Consider the following 23825-nt stretch of genomic DNA (forward strand, 5'->3'; position numbering starts at 1 on the left):
TAAACATTGTCTTTAGTTTCTCCCGGGACGACTGCAATACCCAGGAAAAACTGCAAACAATGATTATGTAAAATTTTGGGGCGTAAACAAGATGCAATATGGGAAATGTTTACACAGTCAAGCCATGCCAAGCGTATTCCCCAATATTGTATTAATGAATTTATTATTTCAAAGTTGAATCCGTTAGAAAGTGCTAGCGGTAGATTTCAGATTTCGTCTCTGCGTTCCCACTTGTGTAATGAACAGGGAATTCACACGCGAGGTATTATAATCTGTCTTCAAAATCCGTCAAAATTGACGGAAAAACAGGGATAAAATCAGGCGGATTGTCCATCCAAAATTAAGACCCTTCCATTTTTAAATTAAGACGTATTATCTGTCTCAGACGGATAGTCCGTCTCTATTGTGAATATCACACGAAGGAAGGTCACACCTTGGATCTTCTTATCACTAGATCTTGTTATCACTAAATCTGACTATGACATTGTTTTCCTTTATAAAAATCTGATCACGCTGCCTTTCACTTTTACCTGATGCTCAAAAAGCCAGCGTTTGGCTAGAAGCTCATAACCTTTAGAAAGCTTCGTTCTATTGACTTTGATTATTTTGGTTCTGATGTCACGAAACTCTAGTCTTCCGAGTCTTTTTGCTATGCAGCTTCCGTGCCTTCATGATATAATCATTCAGTATAACGACTTTCTAAGTCCCATCCTAAGTATCCATAATCCTCTTTAAAACCAAAACCGTTAATCTGCGTCCTGCTGTACCTTGGTATTCCGAGGAAATAAACACCTCGAAAAAATATCCCACGAGATTGGAACGGCGTTGGCGAAGGATCAAACGTCCAATTTATCGCCAGTTGATCAATGCCGTGTCGTCAACAACTTTTCTTCCAAGAAAACTTATTACACTTCACTCTGTACAAATCAATGATAATCAGTCGGACTATAAACTTAACTTCTTATCGATTGCATAGAAAGTGTAATACACCATATCCGCCCTGCACCTCGTCTTTAGAGCTCGCAAATAAGTTTGTCGAGATATTTTCTGATAAGATAACTAAAATACGGGTCGATTTAGATGCTGCTACCGTCCACCCAGTTCCTTAAGACGACCGGGTGTGTCCTTATTCTCGATTTTCACTCACGTGAGAAAGCGGAAATAAAAATGGAAACCTTTTAATACAGAAAGTCTAAAACCTGGGAAATGAAAGAAGATAAATATACAAAAAGCCTTGCTAAGAATGAGGTCTATGCAATTGTTCATATGCGAGATATTCGGAAAAACAATTTACCCAAATTTATAAAGCTTTGTATGGAGACGCCATGTTTGTGTCCCTTTCAGGGGCACAAATATGGCCACCGGAAACCAACAGAAACATCTGTTTTTGAGTTTTCCTACTTATTGGTGAATTCTTCGCCTGAGGAACTCATAAAGATTAAAGTAATATTCATTCTAAGACAAGGAATGTTTAGATAGCAAAATCTCCAAAAATCCGTAATGTTTTTAACCAACATAAAAGCTTTCCCAGCCGCCAACTAAATGCCGCGTCACGCGAAAGCCTGGAAATTCAAGCGTCCTGTATCGCAAAACAAAGAACCCTTTTGAACCGAAAATTTTTTTGTATAAAGGTTTTAAGGTGCTCTAGTATCACATGAATGTAGAAACTCAGAACAAGCGATAGTTTCTTAGTTTCAATTTTGGTGACGTCATGTGAAAACCAAGAATACGTTTGACGAGTTCAGTATGGTAACCGTTGATGAAGTCCGCAATCAGTGTTGTGAAGTTATCTTCCAAATCATGTGATCTTGACCCTCTTCCTAGCTATATCACAAGAAACGCTCTGGGTACACTGCTACCATTTATGTCCCAGATTATTAATACTTCGCTGCAATCTGGCCAAATGCCCTCTCAAATAAAAGTTGCTAAGCTACGCCCTCTCCATAATTAAAAAGCCTTCACTGCATCATACGCGGTTTTCAAACTATCGCCCTGTTTCAGATCTTACTTTCATCAGCAAAGAAATTGAGAAGTCGGTTGCTAACCAACTGATCTTCTATTTTAACAAAAACATCTGAACGAGACATTTCAGTCAGCCTACAAACGGTATCATTGCACAGAGACGGCTCTCATTCACGTGCGTAACGACATCCTTACAGCTATTGAACGGTAATTTCATTACTTCTAGACCTCTCTGCTGATTTCGATCCGGTTGACAACGACATTCTCCTTTCTCGCCTACAAGAGCGCTTTGGAGTTACCGGCAAACCGCGTTATAATTATGGTTTCAATCTTAGTGTCCTATCGCATATAGTATGTGACCTTTCTTGAAACATGCTCTTCGATGTGGTGTTCCACAAGGATCTGTTGTGGGATCCATTTTGTACCTTCTTTACACTTCTCACCGCTTACCGACATTGTTAAGAAATTCAACTTGAGTCTTTCTTTTTATGCTGATGACTCACAACTTTATTTGTCCTTTCAACCAACTAAACCTGGTGTTAGGGATTACACTGTGTCTAACATTGAGCGTTTTGTACATGAGATTGATCACTGGATGCTGGTTAACCGTCTTACACTGAACAAAGATAAGATTGAATTATTAGTAATCTACGCTAAACATCTACCTAGACCAATCTTTCAAGACATCTGTAGTCAGTGAGTCCATCCGCTTCTCACGGCAGGCTAGAAATATTGGTGTTCTTTATTGACAATCATTTTCTTTTTAACGAACATATTGCAAGTATTTGCAAATCAACTTTTTATTATCTCCGTAACATCATCCTCGGAGACCCAGGGGCAGTTAGTCTCGGGTCGATAAACTGTTCGTGGTGAAAGTTTACTTACAATAAACTTTCACCACGAACATGTTATCGACCCGACTAACTGCCCCTGGGTCTCCGAGGATGCTGTAACATCAGTCATATAAGAAAGCTACAGGGGGCTTTTAATGGGGACCTTTTAGGTTGCCTTCAGTGTTAATAAAAAACACTAATGATATGATACATGCAAAATGTTTGAGACTGATGTTTTGAAAAGGGCCAACTGAGTTTTCTCAAATCAGTATATTAGTTTTATATCATAGCTTATTGACCTTACACACTCACTGACCCTTTTTTACAGGAATTAAAGGAAAGTGCCGTTAGTTTTTGACGAAAACAGAAAGTGTATCAGCTTAGTGTTTCTTACGCCTAAGGAATCAGAGAGCGATTGATCAATTTTTAGTTTATATCGGGTGAAGTGCATTGACTGGTTGTGCCGGTTGGCGGGTCAGCTACAACCATAAAAAAATCTCATTCAAAACTAGTTTTGCAATTTTTATTCGTTTGAGCTAAGACTTTTCACGAAAATAGAACTTGGTATTCCCAACAATCGTATGTTTTTGGATTTTGGATTTTAACGGTTTTTTGGGGGGAAACCGACGTCATAAGATTGACAGCAAAAATTAATTTTCGGCTTCTGACAAAACAAGTCAGCAATTTTTTAAAGAGTATTCAGAGGTAAACTGAAATGTGAAAAAAGTTTTTGAAAACCTCATTTGGTTGCAAAGAAATGACATTAAAGATCACTAATGTTTCTAACAATACTGACAGTAAAACCTCGTTAACTCCAACTCTGAAGGGAAACGAAAACAGTTCGAGTTAGCGGGGTTCGAGTTACCGGAGTCGATTGAATGTCACATGTACCATCTTAATAATAAAATAGTTTAATAGTAAAATACTTCAGTGTATAGTGCAGTGCAAATTTTACTTTCATCAGAAACGGTAACATGATTATCCCTTCATTATGCTTTTTATGATGTAATATGATCTGTTCGTTGTACCAATCAAAATCATATTGTGGCAGCATTAGTTTTAGCGGTTTTATCGATTATTATACAACAAGAAGAGCTAATGAAATGGCATCCGATTGGAGTTACCAGAACCAGAATTCGAGTTATCGGGGTAAATGTAAGTGAAATGTTGATCAAGGTAAAGGAAATTTAGGTTGAGTTAGCGAGGAATTCAAGTTATCCGAGCTCGAGTTAACTTAGTACAAATGACTGAAAAGTGGGGTGAAATTTAAGGGAAATGGGACTTAGTGCGGGGTAGCAGGGGGTTCGAGTTATCGAGGTTCTACTTAGTAACAAAATGGCGGCAAATTCACGGCTCAATAACTTCTCAACCAGTTGAGCTTTGCTTGGCAGGAAATACCGAGTTCTGTTATCCTGCAGAGCCTTTGCTCAAACTAAAAGGTTAAAAATTAAACTAGTTTGGAAGAGAACACTTTTTGCATGCAGCTGACCCAGCGTGAAACGATCGATGTCCTAATTTTAAGAAAGGGTAAATTTTTTTCTCAAACAAGGTTTTATTTACTGAATTAATTACTCAATTTTGAAGAAAGAAATGGTAGCTGACGCTGCTATTACGAACTTATAGCGAAAGCCAGTCCATAAACTTCAGAAACTTTCCACAACCGTGATCAGCGCAAGTTTCCTGTTCATTTTGATCCCTGCGGAGGTTTCTTTGGAGGATTCAGGACAATGTCGCAGCCCTCTGCATCCTTGTTTATGACACAGGCTACGTACTTTTCCACGTGATCCCTTAAGTAAGCCAAAGGTGAAGAACCCTGTGAGAGAATCTAAATAAAAACATAATGTTCTTTGTTACATTATTTTGCTCCAATATCCTGGTGCACAAAAGTTGCTGAATAATTTCTATTTATTTTGTCGGAGGAGCGTTGCGTGACGACACCAAAAACGGTTGCGAGGGAGACTAGTGACATGGCGGCCCAATTGTCATTATTGTTAGACGAAGCAAAGATTCAGAAGAGAATGTGATATTACACAGAATATGAAAATTCAAAAGACTTGGCCAAAGATGATTTACCTGGTAATGAAAATCTCGTAAACTGAACTTCTGGTCCAGTTCCTTCTTGGCATATTTCCTGGTTTCTTTAATCATCAATTGTCCAATCATATAAGCGGGGGTCCTTCCGGGGGCGCTTTGGTACCGCGTCACCTGAAATTATTCAATTGTATTTACGCTATTAATGAAATCTGCAATGTATTTCAGAGACAAATTTTGTTGACATTATCATTCAATCATTTTTATTTATCTATTTGAGAAGTGGATAGGAGACCTAATATAAACTATGGGAAGAGAGCAAACTATAGCAGGAACTACTCGCCAGGAAATACTTAGCGTATGCTTACCTAACAGCTGCCTGTACACTGTATACAAACGCTAATCTGTTATGGTATACATTACGTAGCCCGCAACGCGGGAAATAAGATTTCGTTCTGTCGGCCTCCTTACTAGGTGTTTGATACATCGCGGCGATCGCTTCAAACTACATGGTTTTAACCCTCAGACGTACGGGGGGGGGGGGGGGGGGGTGGCATTCAACCCTCCCCCATAAGGTTTTTCTGAGTTTCCTGAGTGTAATTTTCCATGTCAAGCGCAACAAATCATCACTTCTCGCGGTTTACACCTGGTTTCTAATTCTTGGTAAAATCCAAGATGGCGACCATTGTTGGTGACCTCACAGGCCCCTCAGCAGTGCCACCACCCATAAAATATACCTCATCTTGTAGAGAAGATCAAAGGCTTTCCACAGAAGGTAAAATCGTTTCGAAATATTGCAACATATCAAAAACTGTACCAGGGATTCCATCCAACCCCCATCCCCTTTGTACTACGATGGGAGTATGAATTTGCGTGTACGTCGGAGGGTAAAGTGTCCTTTGTCCAGTTCATTAAATAATGCAGTGCATTATTTCCAAGAGCAACGTCAAATATAACACAGTGGGTCTTTATCTATTTCTTGATGATTCCCAGTCATCAAAGCATTACAGCAACTGAGTTAGAGTTGATTTTCCTTCAAGGAAACCAACGCTCGCCAGAAGTTAACTGCAAGATCTTTAACACTCTTTTCGCTAACTTCACAGGCAATGGAGGAAAGAGAGATTTGACGATAGTTTTCTCTGCAATCTTTTCTACCTTCCTTGCGAACGGGAACAGAGAAAGGTGGTATTTCGCGAGGCACCTGCATAGGTTTCCCCAAGGGGGCAGAGATTGTGCGTTATTTGCTTCTTTTAAAGAGAAAAGCAATTAGTTATTTAATTAAATGATTAAAATAGATTATTAAATGAATGAACGACTGAAAGAAGAAGAGAGTGAATTGATACATACATATTACGTTAAACAGTTTTTAAGGCCTCGAACATCCGCATGGCATTTACTTTTAAGGGGCTCAAATCGCACCTCGTTCTCGGCCGTTTCAGTATTATCCCATGTATAGTTGCTAAAGAGTTCAATGGCTTCATCTCTTTTCATCCCCAAATAATGTAACCCTGGGTCAATGATCATACGGAGAGCTCGCACCACCTGAAATTCAAGAAGTAAGAAAAAATAGGTATGTAAATTACAATTTTAGCTCTGTCTGTGTGGTACCTATTTTGCATTTTTAAATTTCTTTATCTGAGGGATAGTCAGTTGGCATGTTAGCAGGAACAGCATAGCCAGGGTTGGTGCTAATACTTCAAATGTTTACTTCTCCTCTGCAGTTGTTTTTACACGCTGGAAAAAACGGTGCCAAAAATTGGCCACAAATTTGTCCAAACTATTTTTGGAAATATGCATGGAATGTTACCAATATCTCTTAAACTATATAAGATAGTGAGTTGACACTTTCACTTTTGTATTTGTCATAAGTTATTGTTTCAAATTCTTCATTTTTTGGATTAGTACTGCTCATGACCAAAAAGGCAATTCGGGTTGTAATCAGTTGTGACGTCACAAAATGAAATTTGAGAATTCAAATGGACAAGTTCTTCAATTTTATGTGCACTATATTTCTGCAAAGTATCACAATTTCAGGTCACATACTTTTGAAGAAGAAACGTTTGGGAGTTATGATTTTTTGATTGGCCACTGGAGGGTCACCTTAATGGTAACCATAGAAACGCTTTATCCAAAATGTTTCTGGAATCAAGTATATATTGTTGCCTGTATTAATTTCAGTAACATGCCTTTAAAGGAAGCAACGTTATAGCCACAAGAATTCCAAAACTTTTTGTCTATGACGCCCCCACTGAATCTGTTGGAAGCTCAGCTTGAAAAAAGTTCCCAGCATTGTAAAACGCTGTTTCAGTGTCAGTCCATACCGCTAGTGTCGAGCATTGCATCTGAGAAGCAACAAATCCTCTTCTCGTTTCCACGTCTCCGCTCCGTGTTTTCTCGAAGCTTCAATTTACGTAATATAATCTGTACAATATTAATTACTTAAGATACATAAAATTACCAATAACCTTTCTCTACCACCTGAAACTCTTAAACAGGTTCATTAGTTCGAATGCTCGATCTTCACTGGACTTACAGTTCTCTCCAGCACTGTAACATCACATCTCAACCGTTCTGAATTAACCGACCCAGAACAACCTTTCCATCAACAACGATGAAACTTCAGTCTATATTTTGCTTATTGTGACTTAGCTAACAACAAGAGTCAACTGGGTGTCTTTCTTGTTAAAGATCCTGCCTTTACTTAGTTTTATACCTCCCATTTCAGCATTCCATACTTCTGCAATGGATCATGGTCGTAGATATCCGTTTCCTCCAAGATATATTCCTCAGCGTACGCATTCCAGCCTTTTGTAAACGCAGTGCTCGAAGATACCCCATCAAGCCAGCCAATGACACCCCTACAGCTATCCTGAAAGTGTTCTATGTTGCCCTGCATCTGTTGTTTAAAAGGTATGGTTTAATTTTAGATCACGAGATATTTTCATTTTCTATCAATCGATGATTGGGTAACATTTCAGGCGTTTTAATTTGGAGACCAATGCAGCGCGAGAAGGACCCGAAACGTAGCGTCGCAAGCCAGTCGCGGAAAACGAATCACGTCCCCTTGAAATCGAACAATTGCTGCTCAGTGTTATCCTTTTTTAAACTAGGAACAATCGGAGCTTAGGGACCGTTCATTTTTTATGAGAGAGGGGGGGCTGGTGGGATTTGGGGGGGGGCCACGTGAAAAAAATTGGCTTGAAAGGGGGGGCCAGCCGAAAAAAAATGAAGGAAAGGGGGGGGGGGGGGGTCGGACGAAAAAATTAGATTAAAAATAGGATAAGAGATGTTTACAAATCGAAGAAAAATTGTGCTCTTTTATTTATAACAAATATGCTAAAACAGTTCCAGGGTAACAAGAAAACTTCTCAACAGCTTTTATATTTTACAAGGACAGTGAACATACCATAATAACAGTCTTGAATAGCAACAACTTTCTTTTCATTCATAAAAATGTTGTTGTCAAGCTCATATAATTAAAACCAATAATTTGAGTCCTGAATTGGAACTGACCTCGTTACCAGAGCTTTTCTCTGAGAAATTTAATGGGAGGGGCATAAAACTACTACGAGGTGTCCCCTTCCTCATTTTCGACGTTCTCTTCGATCTCGTCGCTGTGTTCCTCTTCTTCTTCCTCCTGTTCTTCTTCGTTGTCTTCCTCTTCTTCGTCGTTTTCTTCTTCCTCTTTGCTCGTGTCTCCGACGTTTGAGCTATAATCTTCAGGATGCAGGAAGCAATACATCCTGTTTCTTACTTCTGGCTTAAGGTTGGTAATAAAAAATTGACTTTTCATTCTCTTGAGTGAGGATTTGTTAAAAAAAGCTTTCTAGCTTTCAGCTTTCTTTCACTAAATTACGTGAAATGTAACAAAACGAAATTTTATTGCAGTAACTTTTTTTTAAAATACCTTATGTATTTTTTTATTCACGAGGGGGGGGGGCCTTCCAAAAAATTACTCTGATGAGGGGGGGGGGGGGGGCATGCGAAAAAAATCGGAAATTGGGGGCGGGGGTTATACAATTTTCAAATTACACTCCTCCAAATCCCACCAGCCCCCCCTACCCCATAAAAAATGAACGGTCCCTTAGGAGAGTGCGTTCGATATGTTTGTTAGGCGTACAGGTAGCAGTTTAGGGGGAAGGGTGGATGGTTCTTGTGATAGAAAAATATGATTATGGCATATTTTGAACGTAAGGGTTGGGTACAGCGAAACCTCCATTTAAACTGTGTATCATTATGAGCAGGTTTTGAAGGCTAGTGATATCGTATGGTTCGTCTTAAGTGCTTGTAATTTGAACCTGGACAGAGTGCGTCGGGCTTGTAAATAGAACTTTTTGTTTTACTGGTGCAATAGACGTTGTACAGGGCCCAGTTGTTCGAAGGCCGATTAGCGCCTAACCCGGGTTTCTTTTTCTTTTGTTAAAAAACATTTCTTCGGATAATTTTCTGTGTTATTTTCAAGAGCATCCAATCATCAACTTGTTGACAAAATGACTTAAACTGAATTTACTTTTAAGCTTTCACATCTGAATTCAAATTTCGCACTAACCCTGGGTTATCTTAACCCAGCTTTGAACAACCCGGCCCACGCACATGCACTGTTAAAAGCAAACAGTTGACACCGCTTTAATTAGATGTAGTCGTTAATTTTATTTATTGGGAATTCCACAGGTAGACAATTCCTGAAATTTACTATAAAATGAAACCGTTACTGGCAAGTCTTCTTTAAAACTTGTGTTGGTATTGAAGACCCAGACCACTGATTTTTTGTGGTGAAGAATGCCAGGGAACAATGAATTGTGTTTGAACACTGGGTCGCTTACACTATACTTCTCAATTTCACACGTTTCAAGGGAATCATCAAAGGCTCAGTCAGTGGAATGTGTGTGCGGCTCACGTCAATAACTTTTCCAGTAATTTGGTCGAATGTATTGATTTCGGTGACTTGAGTGGCGCTACTGTGGGCTGGTTTATAAGTTTTTTCCAAATAAATAACATAAAGCTAAAATGTTCGTTTTTCCCGTGCCGAAAAATATCACAAGTCATGATGAAATGGCGCCGCTGAGCTTCTCATCTCGGTGGATTTACTTTGTGGCACAACGGCCGCCGAGCTACACAACTCGGTATATTTACTTTGTGGTGCAACAAACTCCGAGCTACACAACTCGGTAAATTTACTTTGTGGCACAACGGCCGCCGAGTTTAACAACCCGGTTTGATGATTATTAATTGCACAGGACACCCAATAATGCACAGAACACCCAACAGAAATTAAGGGTTGCCTTTTCGTACCTCGAACGCAAAAATAGCGTTCAGGTTAGGTTTGAGGATGAGATCATAGATCAGCAAAACCATTCAATGCGTGCTCCTGTTTATATTTTTCCGGCGAAAGTTGATACATTTAACATAGTCTTTTCCTTCCTTCAACAAAAAGCATCCATATGTTAATTTCGAGTTGATAGGAATGGTGAAAAAATAAATCACTATCTCAGGTAAATAAAGGCATGGGCCTCAATTTTCCTCAATTTGCTCACTTCAAAAGTGAGGGGGTGGTCTACATCTAAGAGCTTTAGATGTAGACACAAAACTTTGCCAGCTACACACATTTTTAGTTTGTGCCAATTTCGTACTTTAAAATTCTGCAAATTAGATCACGTGACCTCCGTCGGCTGAAAAAGCTTGTTCTTGAAACGGCAACACTTTTTCGTGTGTCCTCAACTTTTTTACCGGTTGCATAAAGCTAAGGCCGTTTACTATATCACTTCTGTGCTGGGTCTAGTTTGGAATAACCGTTTATTTTCTAAAACGGTAAAAAAAAATCAAAAAAGGCCAAGCACAGTTTTGTAGTCGCTTGCATTACACATTGTCCTAAACCAGTCTGGTTTAATAACTCACAACAAAATGTTTTGCCATTTTTGTAACTTTTTATCGTTTTCTGGCCGTATGGAGTTCACGTGGCAATTTTTCCATACAGAAACCACACATGTATGTATCTGGCAAAGTCTCATCTTTCTAGTGCTTCAGTGCTCAGAGATAGACCACCCCCCATCACTTTTTCACTGAATCATTGGGGGCCCATGCCTTAATTTACCTGAGATATGAATGTGCGTTTGGTAAATAATTAATCAATTTATTTCTTTAGTAAGTCATTTAAGATGCGGAAGAAACATATTAGTTTAATAAAAATGCACTCAGTAAATGAAAACTAAAAACCGTAGAATGCGTACAAGCGTATTTTTACCTGTGTGTGCCATCCAGGCCTCAGCATGTTAGAACTAGCGCCATATTCCTCGAATTTGGGACCTAAGTTCTCCTTAAAAAGTGGAGCACCGTATTTTGCGTTCTTGGTGCAGTCTGCATCGCTGGGTTCGTAAGATTGAAATCTACGTGATGGATCCAGAATTGGTATCATTTCAATTGGGCAAGTAGGCGTGGTGGCATTTTCTTTAGTGAAGTAGAACATTGGAAGAGTCTTGGGCTCTATCAGACTCATTACCTTCAACAAAACAAGCAAATTTTAGCCATCAACTCTGTTTTCTTGCCACTCTTTCTAATTCTATCATGATAAATAATAGCTCACATCTTGATTTCTAAGACCATCCTTTAAACAATATATTAGACGTCCATGTATCTACATCTTAAGAAAGTAGGAAGCTTTTGCAAATCCAGGATCTGGATATTAGTCTGCGAAGAATTGTTTTTTTTCCTGAAACCGATTCGAAGAAGAAACATGAGTGAGCATGGATTGCTTGTGTGGTTACACACATCTCCAACACGTCCATTTCCGTTCGCACTATAAATATTAAAGCACATGACCACCCTTATCCTTACAATACCCTGGTTTTTTGTTAGATTAACACCTTATGAGTACCTTTCTTGAATCAGCAAGCCACAGCTGTAAGGCTTCCCAGCGTTTTGGACAATATGTCTTTGCCCCTTCAATATCTCTACATTTTTTATGAACTTCTTCGTCAGACTCGTTTTTGGGGAATGGTTGAGTGTTATAGTACATTTCTGATGAATTAAGTTTCTGTTTGAACTTTATCACAGCAGTTTCATTGTCTGATTCTCCAGTCACTTCTTTAGCAGCAGCAACGATCTTAAGAAAAGAAACAATAAGAGAGAGTAAATAAAGAGTACATAATAAATAAAGAGTAAATAATAAGGGCCCAAGTATGGATCCTTGCGGGACACCAAACTCAAGATATCTGGGCGGAAATAAAGTATCGCCAATGATTACTCTCTGGGAGCGACATTCAAAGAAACTTATCCTTTATTACAAAATCAAAACGAATTATAGTCCTTCTGCCTACCTAGAACTAACAAGAAAGAACCCTTCTAGGAAAACATTAGTGAAACTGAGAATAAGCAGTCACAAACTTAGGATTGAGACAGGTAGATACGGCAATATACCACGTGATTTGTAGCAGAAATTGAAGATGAAACTCACCTTTATTAGATTGTCCAAGTTTTTCTTCGATAAGAGAGATGTTCTTCTCTAAACTAGAACCTAAGACACCGTTTCTACGACTACAATCACGTGAGACCTTATTATCACACCTGATGAATTCTACTGACTATTTTATTAACCTCCAATTAATTTCATTTGTATCATCTTGCTTTGAACTGAGAGACAAACTAATCCCCGGAATAATAATCCTACTGATGGTTAAAAATAAGCAATGATTAATATGTTTCACATTATTTTAAATATTTCATTAGAAAGGAATCAATGATTAATTTCAAGTAGCTTTTGAAATACTGTAATACTTTGTTATAGTCAGGCAAATAAAGGTTATTGTTGTTGTTGTTGAAACGTCGGCTTCCATAGAAACCACTACTGAATTAATTAAAATTCATGAAAAATGAAATCATGTTGTACTAGTTTATCAAGACATAGTATCATTTCAGTCAGTGATGCCGATCTGTTTACCTCGTAAATAGTGTTATAACACGCCATTTAACCCTAACTATGCGTTGCTATGGCAACGGTAAGCAAAGGAAAACTAAAACTACAACGACTGTATAAAATTAATGTGTCTTTAGTTGGTTTGATTATTATATGTAATACAATTAATATCTTTGTGCATAGCTTATTACCTATAATTGATTTCATATTTTCGTTACGGAATAAACTTAAGGTGATTCCCTGTTTTTGCACTGTGCAGAGAAACGTTCATGGAATTTTCTGGCTGAGATGAGTCTAAAGTGTTGGAAAGGAACCCTTGTTGTAAAACTTCCTCACCCAGGCCTTCGTTAGTGGATGCTGTGCTAAACCACTTTCATGACATTCAAGCTTCATCTTTATCACATTTTGTCCTAATTGCTTTATCTCAATGTAAATTTAATAACATCGAATTTTGCAATGCTTTCTTATACTTTCCACCTACATGCCGCTTTAAAACTCGCCCCAATCCTCTTTTAAAAAATTGGAAGGAATGCACGTGGTGTGCGCTGCGCTATCTGCAGCTCTACCGCAAAAAACAAATAGGATGACACTTATTTTTTATGTCATGATATGAATAACAATGCTTCCTTTCAATGGCAATATCTATGACCAGCGGAGAAGGGAGCTGTATAACACATTGTTAGGGCATCGAAGACAGGGAGAAACGTCGAGTTAGATGGATCAAACAAAGACCTTTGCAAAGCGTGTGGGTAGTATATTTTTTATCCCATAGGACACCCAAAATTCGTTCAAGTATAAATAAGCCTGTTCCAGAATCCAAGATAGTCGGGAAAAGAGGGGAGGAAAAAAGCGCAAAATTTCGACTCATGGATGACTAGCAACATTTTCTACTGCATAGGCTACATGTAGATCATTTTCATGTCAGCTTCTCCTCCGTGCATACAGAAGCATTCTTGACCGTGTCCGATTGACGCTGTGGATTTCTACAGGCATATTTCTTTTCATTATGCGATCCAGTTTCCTCCTGTTGAACGTATCGCGATAAGATTTTTGCACATAACAAACGACTTGCTAATGTGGAAGCACAATTCTATTTTCCTCGTCAAAACATTTCCCCTGCATTCAACTGCTAAATTTAATTCTCCGGCCTCATGTAATGAAGTATTGTTCAAAAATGAGGTATCCAGCAAAAGATTCGTGCAGTTTCCAGTTAACAGGAAACTGAGGTTTTTACAACTGTTTTTCCTTCTGGCAAATACCACAATAGGGATTTTAACCAGTCAATTTCCTGCGTCTTCAAATTAACCAATTTCTTACTTTCTATACCTCTACCACGATTTTCTCTTTTATCTGACTAGAATAGTTTCTTTTCTATAGCTAAACCGAGACTCTTGCATATTTAGAATGAGACAGCGCAAACTCTCACCATCTGAAACAACCGTCAATCAAGGGAAAAAAGAGAAAAAGCATGTGCAAATAAATTCCAAATTATGACGTGCATCTATACGTATAGAGAGAGGAAAAGAACAATTCGCATCCAAATTTAAACATCTGTATTGTTGTACCGGTATTTTGTAGTAAAACGTGCATTGGATCTAAAAAAAAGAGCAAGAAAAACAACTTTGCAGGGGATCTCGGGTCTGTTAGCAAATTTACCTTAGCAGTATATCAGGAAATGACCAGCCTGGGAATGTAAATATTCCTACAAAGATTGGTGCTTGTATCAAAAATGGCATTATTTTCTAACTAAGCCGCAGGACGTTTTGGCGCAGAAAGAGTACAAGAGAAGACATGACAACATTGCCAGGCTGGTCCATTGGAAGCTCCTCTGTAATTATGGCTTGAACAGAAGAAAGAAGTGTTATGAACACCAGCTGGATGGAGTTTACAGGAAAATGAAAGATGTAAGATATTGTGGGACATGACCATCCAGTGTGACCATATTACTGAGGCCAGAAGACCTGACATTGTTGTTTTAGAGAAAGAGAGTAACAAAGCAATTATTGTGGATATTGCTTCGCCATGGTATCACAGAGTTTATGATAAGGAGAGTGAAAAGGTTAAGAAATACCAAGATCTGAAGTGGGAGATTAGAAAATTATGGGGTATTAGACATGTGGAAGTAGACGTGGTGCAGGTAGTGGTTGGTGCACTCGGTGCAGTAAGCAAAAGACTGGATACATGGCTTGACAAGCGGGGGATTACCATTAATACGGGTTTGCTGCAGAAAACAGCTTTGTTGAGAGCTGCAAGGATCTTAAGGAAGGTATTGGAAAGGAGAAGGGGGAGAACTAACTTAAGGGACCTTTGGCCATTGGCTTTGGCTCGCTCCCTACAGCTAAATTATTATTATTATTATTATTATTATTATTATTATTATTATTATTATTATTATTATTATTATTATCATCATTAATATATTTCAAATTCTCAAATATATTTAAAACTCTGGACCTCCTGCAAGAGTTATTAATCGCATCTGAGCCGCAAGAAATGTATTTGGGAAATCGTTATTGACACAGTGATCATTCAAAGGAATAACAAGCTGGGTGATATGGAAGCACGAAATGCTAAAGATGGTATGCAATGACGTCCAAATTGAGCCGGTACTTGACTCAAGGGAAAAAAAAACTAACTGGTTTCCCGAGGGACCTGACATGAAGTGGTTTGTTATATTTCTAGACTTTCACTTCAACAGCAACAAAGGAAAAACCGGAGCGAACCAAAACAGTCGACTCGGGTACTTATAACAACACATATTTAATCCTTGAAACCACGGAATGAATGATTTACAAAGTACTTTCCTTATATTACAGTGATTTTTTCCCTCCACTAGCTGCTGTTTTTCTTCTGGGATGACTTAAAAAATCGTTGCTTTTTAGCTTGAGGATTCGTGTTTATGTTCAAGTTGTTGTGTTCATTCTCGAAAAAGAAAACTGGTCGTTTTTTCCCGCCTTCTGTCACAGCACTTTTCACCATGTTTTGATCACGTGCTGTAATGTAGCCCGAGCGGGGTACATTGATTAATGCATCACGATCGGGATACATTTGATTTTAATCAAGGCCACGTGACCAAGAATCAACCAATGGCAGTCCCTGTTTAGTTGAGTGAAAGTCTAGGAATGTAACAATGGGGTTCCTTACCCGAGATACAGAGTCCCATAAAGGCGTCACCACCAAACAAACTACGACAGCATGAAAGCTGAATCTACTAATTGAATTATTACCCATTCAAAGTACTACTAACTTTAAAGGATATAGAGGGGTGTTAAGTATAGTACAATTATATTCTTCAATTAGTATACATCTATCCCCCGAGGTGGAGGTGAATAGTGGTGATCTATGTCACGACGCGAAGCGTCGTGGTATATATCTAGCGCCGTTCACCGACCCCGAGGGGGGATAGTTGTTTTATAGTATTTACCAAATTAGTTGGATAAAAATGGAATAAAGTTACTTTTCTGTAAATTTAAAACTTCACTAAGTAGGAACCTTGTTAACTATTTGCAAACATTTCGGGGATTTTGTCAAGCGCATTTTACGATTTTGCAAATTCAGCATGAAAATAGTTTCCTCGGCCTAGCAGTGAACACTGACAAGCCAAAGTTCGTCGTTTCTTGGTATGTGTTTGTACGACTGCTTCATTTATCGCTCACATTTCGTTTTTCAAAATGTCTCGAAACGAGACGCCATCTTGGCTATGGTCGCAAAATAGTGAATAGCCAAGGATATTCTGAGTTTCAGGAGCCAATCAAAACGCAGGAAAATTGCTACCCCCTGATGGGTAAATACTAATATACAGCTATCCCCCGAAGGGGAAGTGAATAGTGGTGGCTGTACCAATGCGCGAAGCGTCGAGGTATATATCTAGCGCTGTTCACCGACCCTGAGGGGGATAATAAAACAATTATTGAATTTCGGCTGTCGTGTCCTCAAGAATTATGGAGATCTCGGAGGGTGTTATCCGCCTCGGCCTATGGCCTCGACGGATAACGCCCTCCTCGATCTCCATAATTCTTCATAAGATACTCAGCCTCATTCATTAATTGTTAAATATCCATCGAGTATTTTTGTCAAGTTGTCCTTGCTTTGATTAATGAACAGCAGTTTTGCTATTTCCTCGCAAAAGGTTCGAAATAATCTACCATTTTAAATGAGCTGAGCCGTGGCGCCTTCTGTATCCCTTTTTCTTTCGACAGACTGTCAATTAATTAGTACAATTGACGTCGTTTATGCTGATATGGGCATGTAAACGTCTTCAGATTTGGTAATTAAATGGTAGCTGGCCGGGTAATGAAGAATTAGCCGGGGAATTTAAGCCACCCAGAAACGGAGATAATTTCGGGTTGAACAATAGTATAAATTATGTACTCGACTTATTTTACTCCGTCGAACCGTCTGAAAATTCGTAATAAAAAGGCAACACATAGACAAACTTTAAACTTTCCAAAATATGATTCATTTCATATATTTCAGTTTAATATACTTACCGTTGGGTAAAAAATGTTCAGCTGCTCTTTACCAAGGTTAGACACTTCCAAAGGTGTCGTACTGTTGGTTGTGAAGTACGAGAGAATATTCAAATAGGCCTGCGATCCGTTCAGCGGTTCACCGGTAGGCAGTGTTGGGTTTGTTGGCCAGGAGTTGTTCTCTTTGCCATCGAGCCAAACATACTTCAGTGGGAGAGTGGCTAAACCGCTGGACACATTGCTGGGAACGCAGTGACGGATGTGCTCTGTTTCTAGATATCTATACAATATTAAAAAAATTGAAACATAATTATGAAAAACGAGCTTCCGTAATGAAGAAAGCATTTCTCAATTCTCTTGTGAGGGAAATTATTGCGATAAGAAGATATAAGAAATTAACCCTTTAAACCCTAGTATCAAAATTCAAATTCTCATTTGTTGTCCCTATACGTTTTCAATAGAAGTAGTAAGGAGAATTTGTTGAAGTATCAATTACATTCATCTTGTGTGGTCATGTCCTCAATTCTCAGTGTACTCTGTTCCAAGATATCTAGTAAAACAATTTGAATGTGCAGTTTTCTTAACTTCACAAAGTAGTTAAAAAAGGTTGCCAAGTTAACAAAGCCTTTTCCTTCAATACTAGGCACGATAATCTTGTTATCAGGCTTGATGCTGTATTCTTTTTAAACTCCGCTGGAAAGGGGTAACACAGGCACACGGGGACAAGCACAAAGTGCTTATGCAAAAGTTACTACATAATACCCACACGCGCTAAGACTTTAGATCATCACGGATGAAGGCGGTTTACATAAAAAGCGTTTCACGCGTCTTCTACAAGAGATATATGGGGAAGAAACGGAAAGAAAACGAAAAAAGGCTTCTTCAATGTGAGCAATGAAACTTTACTAGAGCTTAAGCTAATCATTTATTCGGGTAGAAACCCATTTTTGCTTAAGTGTCCATGTTTACGTAATTCGCCTTTTGAGGTACCGTAATTTGTCGTTTTAAATGCCGAGTAACCTACACAGCTGTGTAATGGTTAGTCGCGTCAATGCTAAAACGTTACGACTCCAATATCCACCGAAATTCACCATATGCACAACTCCGATACCTCCCCCAAATTTTACATGACCTTTCTTTTCCATTTCTCTTAGATATGTCCCAAGAGAAATTGAAGTTTGCTTACGCAATTTCCTTGTTCTGGGGGAGAGGGGGAACAAAAAGTATTATGGGTCTCGTGCACATGTTGAATTCATGCCGCAGGATAAGAACCCTGCACCTTATTTATTTCAATTCTCACTCTAATTTTACTTCTTATTCCCCCTTCCCCTACTTCTCCCAGGGAGGAGTGGGTCTTAAAGAAAAGTATTGGAATCTTCTTAACGTGGAGGGGCGGTGGGAGAGGGTTGGGGTATGGTTATTTTCTGGAACTACACAGTATTTTTTTCGTTCCTATAGTTTTAATTTACAGAAAGGTCGCTTTTTGATGGATTCGAATGCTAAAATCATGTAACGGATTAATGTTGATGTCTAGTATATAGATTTAGTCATGGCTAAAAGCGAATCTTTTGATAATATTTATATTTTGCTCATACAAACAAAATGTAAAATCGTGTAATCAGTAAGCAGCGAAGGCAATGAGAACAGTGAAAAAACAACAGGATGTCTAATTAGCAGAAAAGCAATTTTGTACGTGCAGCCTCCTTTTTTTCGTACATTTTCTGCGCCGTTCTTTTGCATGACTACAAGGGGAAACTTCCAGAAACTTCCTCGTTACACGTTTTATGGAAAAAAATGTCGTACCTGTTCTTAATGTTTGCTTTTTTTTCACTGCCGCTCATTTTCACTTCGGTCCCAGCTAGCACTTCTCGACCCTTCTCATTTCCTCACCGCCGCTACAAAATTTTCATGTTGCTCTTCAAACAAAAAATGTGTCCCTTGCTTTTTATCCCTTGCTTTAGCTCTCTGTCGCTATTTTTGTCGTTGAGCTTGGCTGTCCTGTCGCTTACTTTCTCTTTTTCTCTGTCTTTCTCTTTCTCTATATATGTTTTAAATTTGTGCACATGACAATTTTTCTAGTCTTAATACTTTGACAACACGCATACAGAAACAATTTTCTTTTTTCGTTTTCGTCTTTATTGATTCTTTAGTTGTCTCTGCTTCACAAGACGCGGGTGGCTATACGATTTCCCGCCAAAATAACCTCGAGTTGCACTTGGGTCACCATACCTGTTGATTGAGTTATCTTACATCGGTATACCTCTGGTGCGGACGGAAGGCCGGGCGGTCGATCGGTCGAGCGTCTGGTCACATGATTACTAAAATTTCTCGGACGTGTAGATTACTAGTTTACGGCATTTTCTCAGGTATGGGACTACGCCCTCGCCCGCGTTGAGCTCCGTTTAAAGTTAATATCCCAGAGTTTTAAATGTAGTGCCTTACCTCAACAGTTTATTGATTGGCTTTCCAAGATAGGTCACCAAGTATTTCTCTATTATTTCACTGACGTTAGTTCCATTTTTTTCTTTCCACTGATCATGAACCTCCGTTGTTAGGGCGCTATAAAAGTCATTTTCCAAAATGGGTTTGACAAACCACTCTTTCAAACACCTGCAAGACATTTTTAAAAATATTAAACATTATCATTATTAGATATATTTAAAAATATCGTAATTAAAGAAAAGTTGAAGCTAGTCATCTGACTCTCACTACAGGGAAAATACAAGAGCCTTTGGCATTTTCCTTGTGGATAATTGCGAATGTCATCGGTTTCTTAAGAAAACAAATGTCCCACATGAAGTTTTCCCCTTGCGGATTAGACTGAAATAAGATTTCTCTTTCTGCAGGGTATTTGTTAGTGTTGATTCACCTTGCTCCCCTTAGTGATATCGAAAAAGGTACACGCCCAAATATGTGTTCATAAATAAATGTTATTCACCGGCTGGGAGGTCCGTATTGGGAGAAACTGTGCCCGGGGTCTTGAGTACCGCCCGAGGCCGTAGGCCAAGGGCGGTACTCAGATCGCCTTTAGACCTGCCTTTTGGGGGCCGTGAGACCTTTAGACCTGCCTTTAGTTTCCGAGCTAAAAATCAAGTTGTAATGTTTTGTTTTGGTTTACAATCGATGGCACGCTTCATCAACACGAACAATTCCTAGTTCAACAACGCTCACCTCGATCGTAGCCGCTGTTGACAGCATTTGCAAGAAGCGACAAAAAAAGCCTTCTCATTCATGGTGAGTTGACAGAAGCAAATAAAGCTCAGTGTTTCTTCTCAGGAAGGAGAGTTTTTTAAACTTTCGACGTTTTCTTTTCAATCATTGATGCTACAGCTTACAAAGAAAATTAAAACTATGATTTCCATGTTTAAAAATATTGTAAAGATCGAACTAGTTTTGCGCATCTACTGTTTGCAGCTACATGTTTACAAATGAATTCACCCGTCAATCAACCGAATCGTTTTTTAATGGTTTGCTTTGTGATTCTGTTGAGATCAGTTCATGTGTATATACTAAAACAATTATTCACCTCAGGCTCAGTTAATATTGTTGAATCAGAATTCAGATTATTCAGCGAAATTAACTTCGCCTTCGGCGAATAATAGACCTTGTCACGGTTTCGACGCCATCTTGACGAGTAGGCAAGCGCGTGAGAAATTACAGTGATTACAACAAACGAAAATAGAAAAACAGCACCAGTATGAGAATCTTGTGTCTAATAATTTCCTTAGAACGGTTGTTCTGAAAAAAATACGATTTGTAAACTAAAGCTTCACTCCTAAGGATTCTCCTGTTAAGTTAAGGGCGTTACATGCGCTAGAAGACCTAGAACCACTCTACAAAATTTTCTATACATTTGTCTGTAAGAAAGTCCCGGGAAAATTACAGACAAATATATGGAAAATCTAAAGAAAGCCTCTGAAGAAATTTAAGCACAGGTACGCCCCCCAATTTTTTTAGGACAATCCTCGATTCATCTGTGTGCGGCTGTATTAAGCTAGGGCATTAGATTTTAGCCTGTTGCAGGCGTTCAGATAGTAGAGCGCGACGGTCGATCAGATGTTGGGGAGCGAGTCTGAGCTCCTGAATGGAAGAGGCTAATTAGATTTAAGCGTCCACATCACTCACTCGACATACACTGCACAATCGATCTCTCTCCCTCGCCCGGAAGAGTGTGGAAGAATCAAGAGTCAGTCGAAAGAGCGACTGACGTGTACCTTGACCTATAGCGTCGGTTTAAAAAAAAGCGAAAAAGTAAAAATGGCCTTACCTCTTAAAAATACACTCTAGTACATGCGGTAACCTGAACTGAACTCAGAAGTATTTCCTCATCACGTACGTGCATCTGATTATTCGTAGTAAGTATATATATATATGCAACGTGCAAAATTATACTGCTGCATGGCTTTAGGTTTTCAAATCTGAATTGACATAACGCAGTTTTTCTGTTAAGCTGTATTTAGTTTTTCAGTTAAATTCTTGCCGAAAGATAATGACGGGACAAAGCTTTAGTGTAGAGTTCTAAGGACATGTCAGTGCACTTATCGATAACCAAGGGGACTCACCTGTCTCATTGGAAAGATAAATATTCGAGTATTTCTTCCTAATCGCACCAAGGCCTATTTTACATGCTTCCTTACTTCGAACCATGCCTGCGCTTACACCCATCTTCAAGTTCTCGATGTACTGCAAAATTCTTTGCTTGTGGGTTTTTAGTTTTCTTTCAATGTCTTCTACATCGCGTACGCTGTGTGGCTTGTGATGTTGTCCAATTCCATTGTAAACAGCGTTTCCGTGATCGCAGATTTCCTGCATGCAGTCCAAATTTGGCCCCATCATCCAGTCCCCTGAGTAGTAATTTGCACCGTAGGGTTGGCCGAACACATGCTGAAGATAGTGCTTCACTTGTGCCAACGCCTTCCTCTCCCGGGGCTTCAACAGGTCTGTGTTGATTTGTGTGTCGTTTATTTCTTTCAGCAACGCCAGAGCGGTGTCCGTGCGGTTTTTGATCACAGATGGTGTAGGATCGTAGGCGACATATTCTACTTTTACCTGATCGGTAGTAACCTCAGGGTCATGATGAACATCGTAAGGATGAAGTTTGTAGTAGGTCGACTTCACGCGATCGAGAAATTCGGCAAGACCGGTGTTTTGAGCTTCGTCTGAAAACCAACACCTGCTAGGGGGTGCCATTGTCGTAAAAGCGTTCGTGATGGCAGTTGGGGTAGAACGCACCTGTCCTTCTTGATTTGAAGAAGAAGAAGAAGAAGAAGAAGAAGAAGAAGAAGAAGAAGAAGAAGAAGAAGAAGAAGAGGAAGAAGAAGAAGAAGGAGATGCACATTCCTTACCAACTTCCTTTACAGAAGAGGAAGGAGATGCATATTCGTTATCAACTTTCTTTTCAGACGCTGCAACCGCCATCAACACGATGCCAACGATCATGAATATGAAAGCAATAGTTAGCAAGGAAATTGTGACAACTCTTTCTTTGGAAAGTCTACTTTTACCAAACTTGATTTCGGAAATCATAAATTCCGAGCTTTTAGCGGACTCCATCATGATATATAGATATATATATATGCGCTCTTTCAAGAAACAACGCAATCGCTCTGGCAGTTGCTGTCTGTGTTTAACTTGCCAGTTGAGTAAAATGCTGCTTGAGTGTCTAGGTTATAACTACTAGGATGACTTATATATTAGCCAATCAGACTTGTAACTAAAACTAAATTGGAGAAAAAAATATTTATTTCCTGGGATTTGACTAATCAGTTTATCTTCGCAATATTCAAATTTCACTTGAAATATCAAAGAAGGCTATTTTTCATGACTTGACCAAATAAGGTAAAACGTCGCCATTTCTACAGGAAATGCACGGAGACGGAAAAGAAAAGAAATAATACTTTCTGAGATTCTTGGGTAAGAGTGTGAAGATAACTATAAGAGTTCCAAGAACTGTTGACAATTGCTGCATTTTACTGCATCCCGTGTTCGATGCAAGTTGAGAAACAGCCTAGCTTCCCTTTGCAACTTGAGGACCATATATATCATATCAGATTGTACTGATGTCAGACCGGCGGCCTGAAGCGATGAGCTAGTGACACCAGATCTAGACCCTCAGTATTCCTTGAAAATTTAACAAAGGCGTCTTTATGAAAAAAATTTCGTCCAAAAGGCTTGTTGTCAGTGCTAGGTGGCCGGCAAAGGAGGATAAAGCTCAGCGAATGAATCTACCATCGTAATCCCTCTAAAGTTATTTTTGAGACGTAATGGTTTTCCCGCGGATAATATTTCTTCGCGCGTTGCGTGGAAGTTTCGTGGAGGAGTGAGCATGTCGGGAGAGCGAGAGTTGCGATGAATGCGAAACAAGAGAGGATAAAGAGGGTTTATCCTCTCTTAATGCCTAATGATGACCATTTTTTGAGAGCTTTTCTTTATTTGAGCATGTATCAATCGATATTAGCATCGAAAACAGAAAATCGTCAAAGGATCTAGAAGATTCACAAAGGAATGAACTCTTTGAAATAAAGCGTGACAGGCTAAACACGACTCATAAGCTCGTGAGTATGAAACATGACCGCCTTTGAGTATGAGTATGCTTCAAAACAACAACGGTAGCTCGTAGGT

General features: G+C 39.1%; 1 protein-coding gene across 1 annotated transcript; it reads right to left on the minus strand.

Moving 5' to 3' along the window:
• Positions 1-2949: 2949 nt before the first annotated feature.
• LOC140936230 (uncharacterized) lies at positions 2950-22829 on the minus strand. Its single transcript, XM_073385663.1, has 10 exons — positions 22596-22829; positions 21763-22544; positions 19647-19814; positions 17226-17484; positions 11698-11925; positions 11068-11322; positions 7540-7722; positions 6246-6368; positions 4869-5000; positions 2950-4620 (listed from the first exon to the last, which is right to left on the minus strand). Exons 1-10 carry the CDS (start codon positions 22758-22760, stop codon positions 4480-4482), a joined length of 2436 nt encoding a protein of 811 aa, XP_073241764.1. The 5' UTR covers positions 22761-22829; the 3' UTR covers positions 2950-4479.
• Positions 22830-23825: the final 996 nt, after the last annotated feature.

This window comes from Porites lutea, chromosome 5 (genome assembly GCF_958299795.1).
Source record: "Porites lutea chromosome 5, jaPorLute2.1, whole genome shotgun sequence".
NCBI classification, from domain to species: Eukaryota; Metazoa; Cnidaria; class Anthozoa; order Scleractinia; family Poritidae; genus Porites; species Porites lutea.

Excerpts from the sequence above, each read along its gene's own strand:
- LOC140936230 (XM_073385663.1), bottom strand. The coding sequence starts at position 22,760 with ATGATGGAGTCCGCTAAAAGCTCGGAATTTATGATTTCCGAAATCAAG. Across the intron at positions 6,369-7,539 it reads ATGGAATGCTGAAATGGGAG|GTGGTGCGAGCTCTCCGTAT; the intron begins GTATAAAACTAA and ends CTTGAATTTCAG. Across the intron at positions 5,001-6,245 it reads CTGAAACGGCCGAGAACGAG|GTGACGCGGTACCAAAGCGC; the intron begins GTGCGATTTGAG and ends GAATAATTTCAG.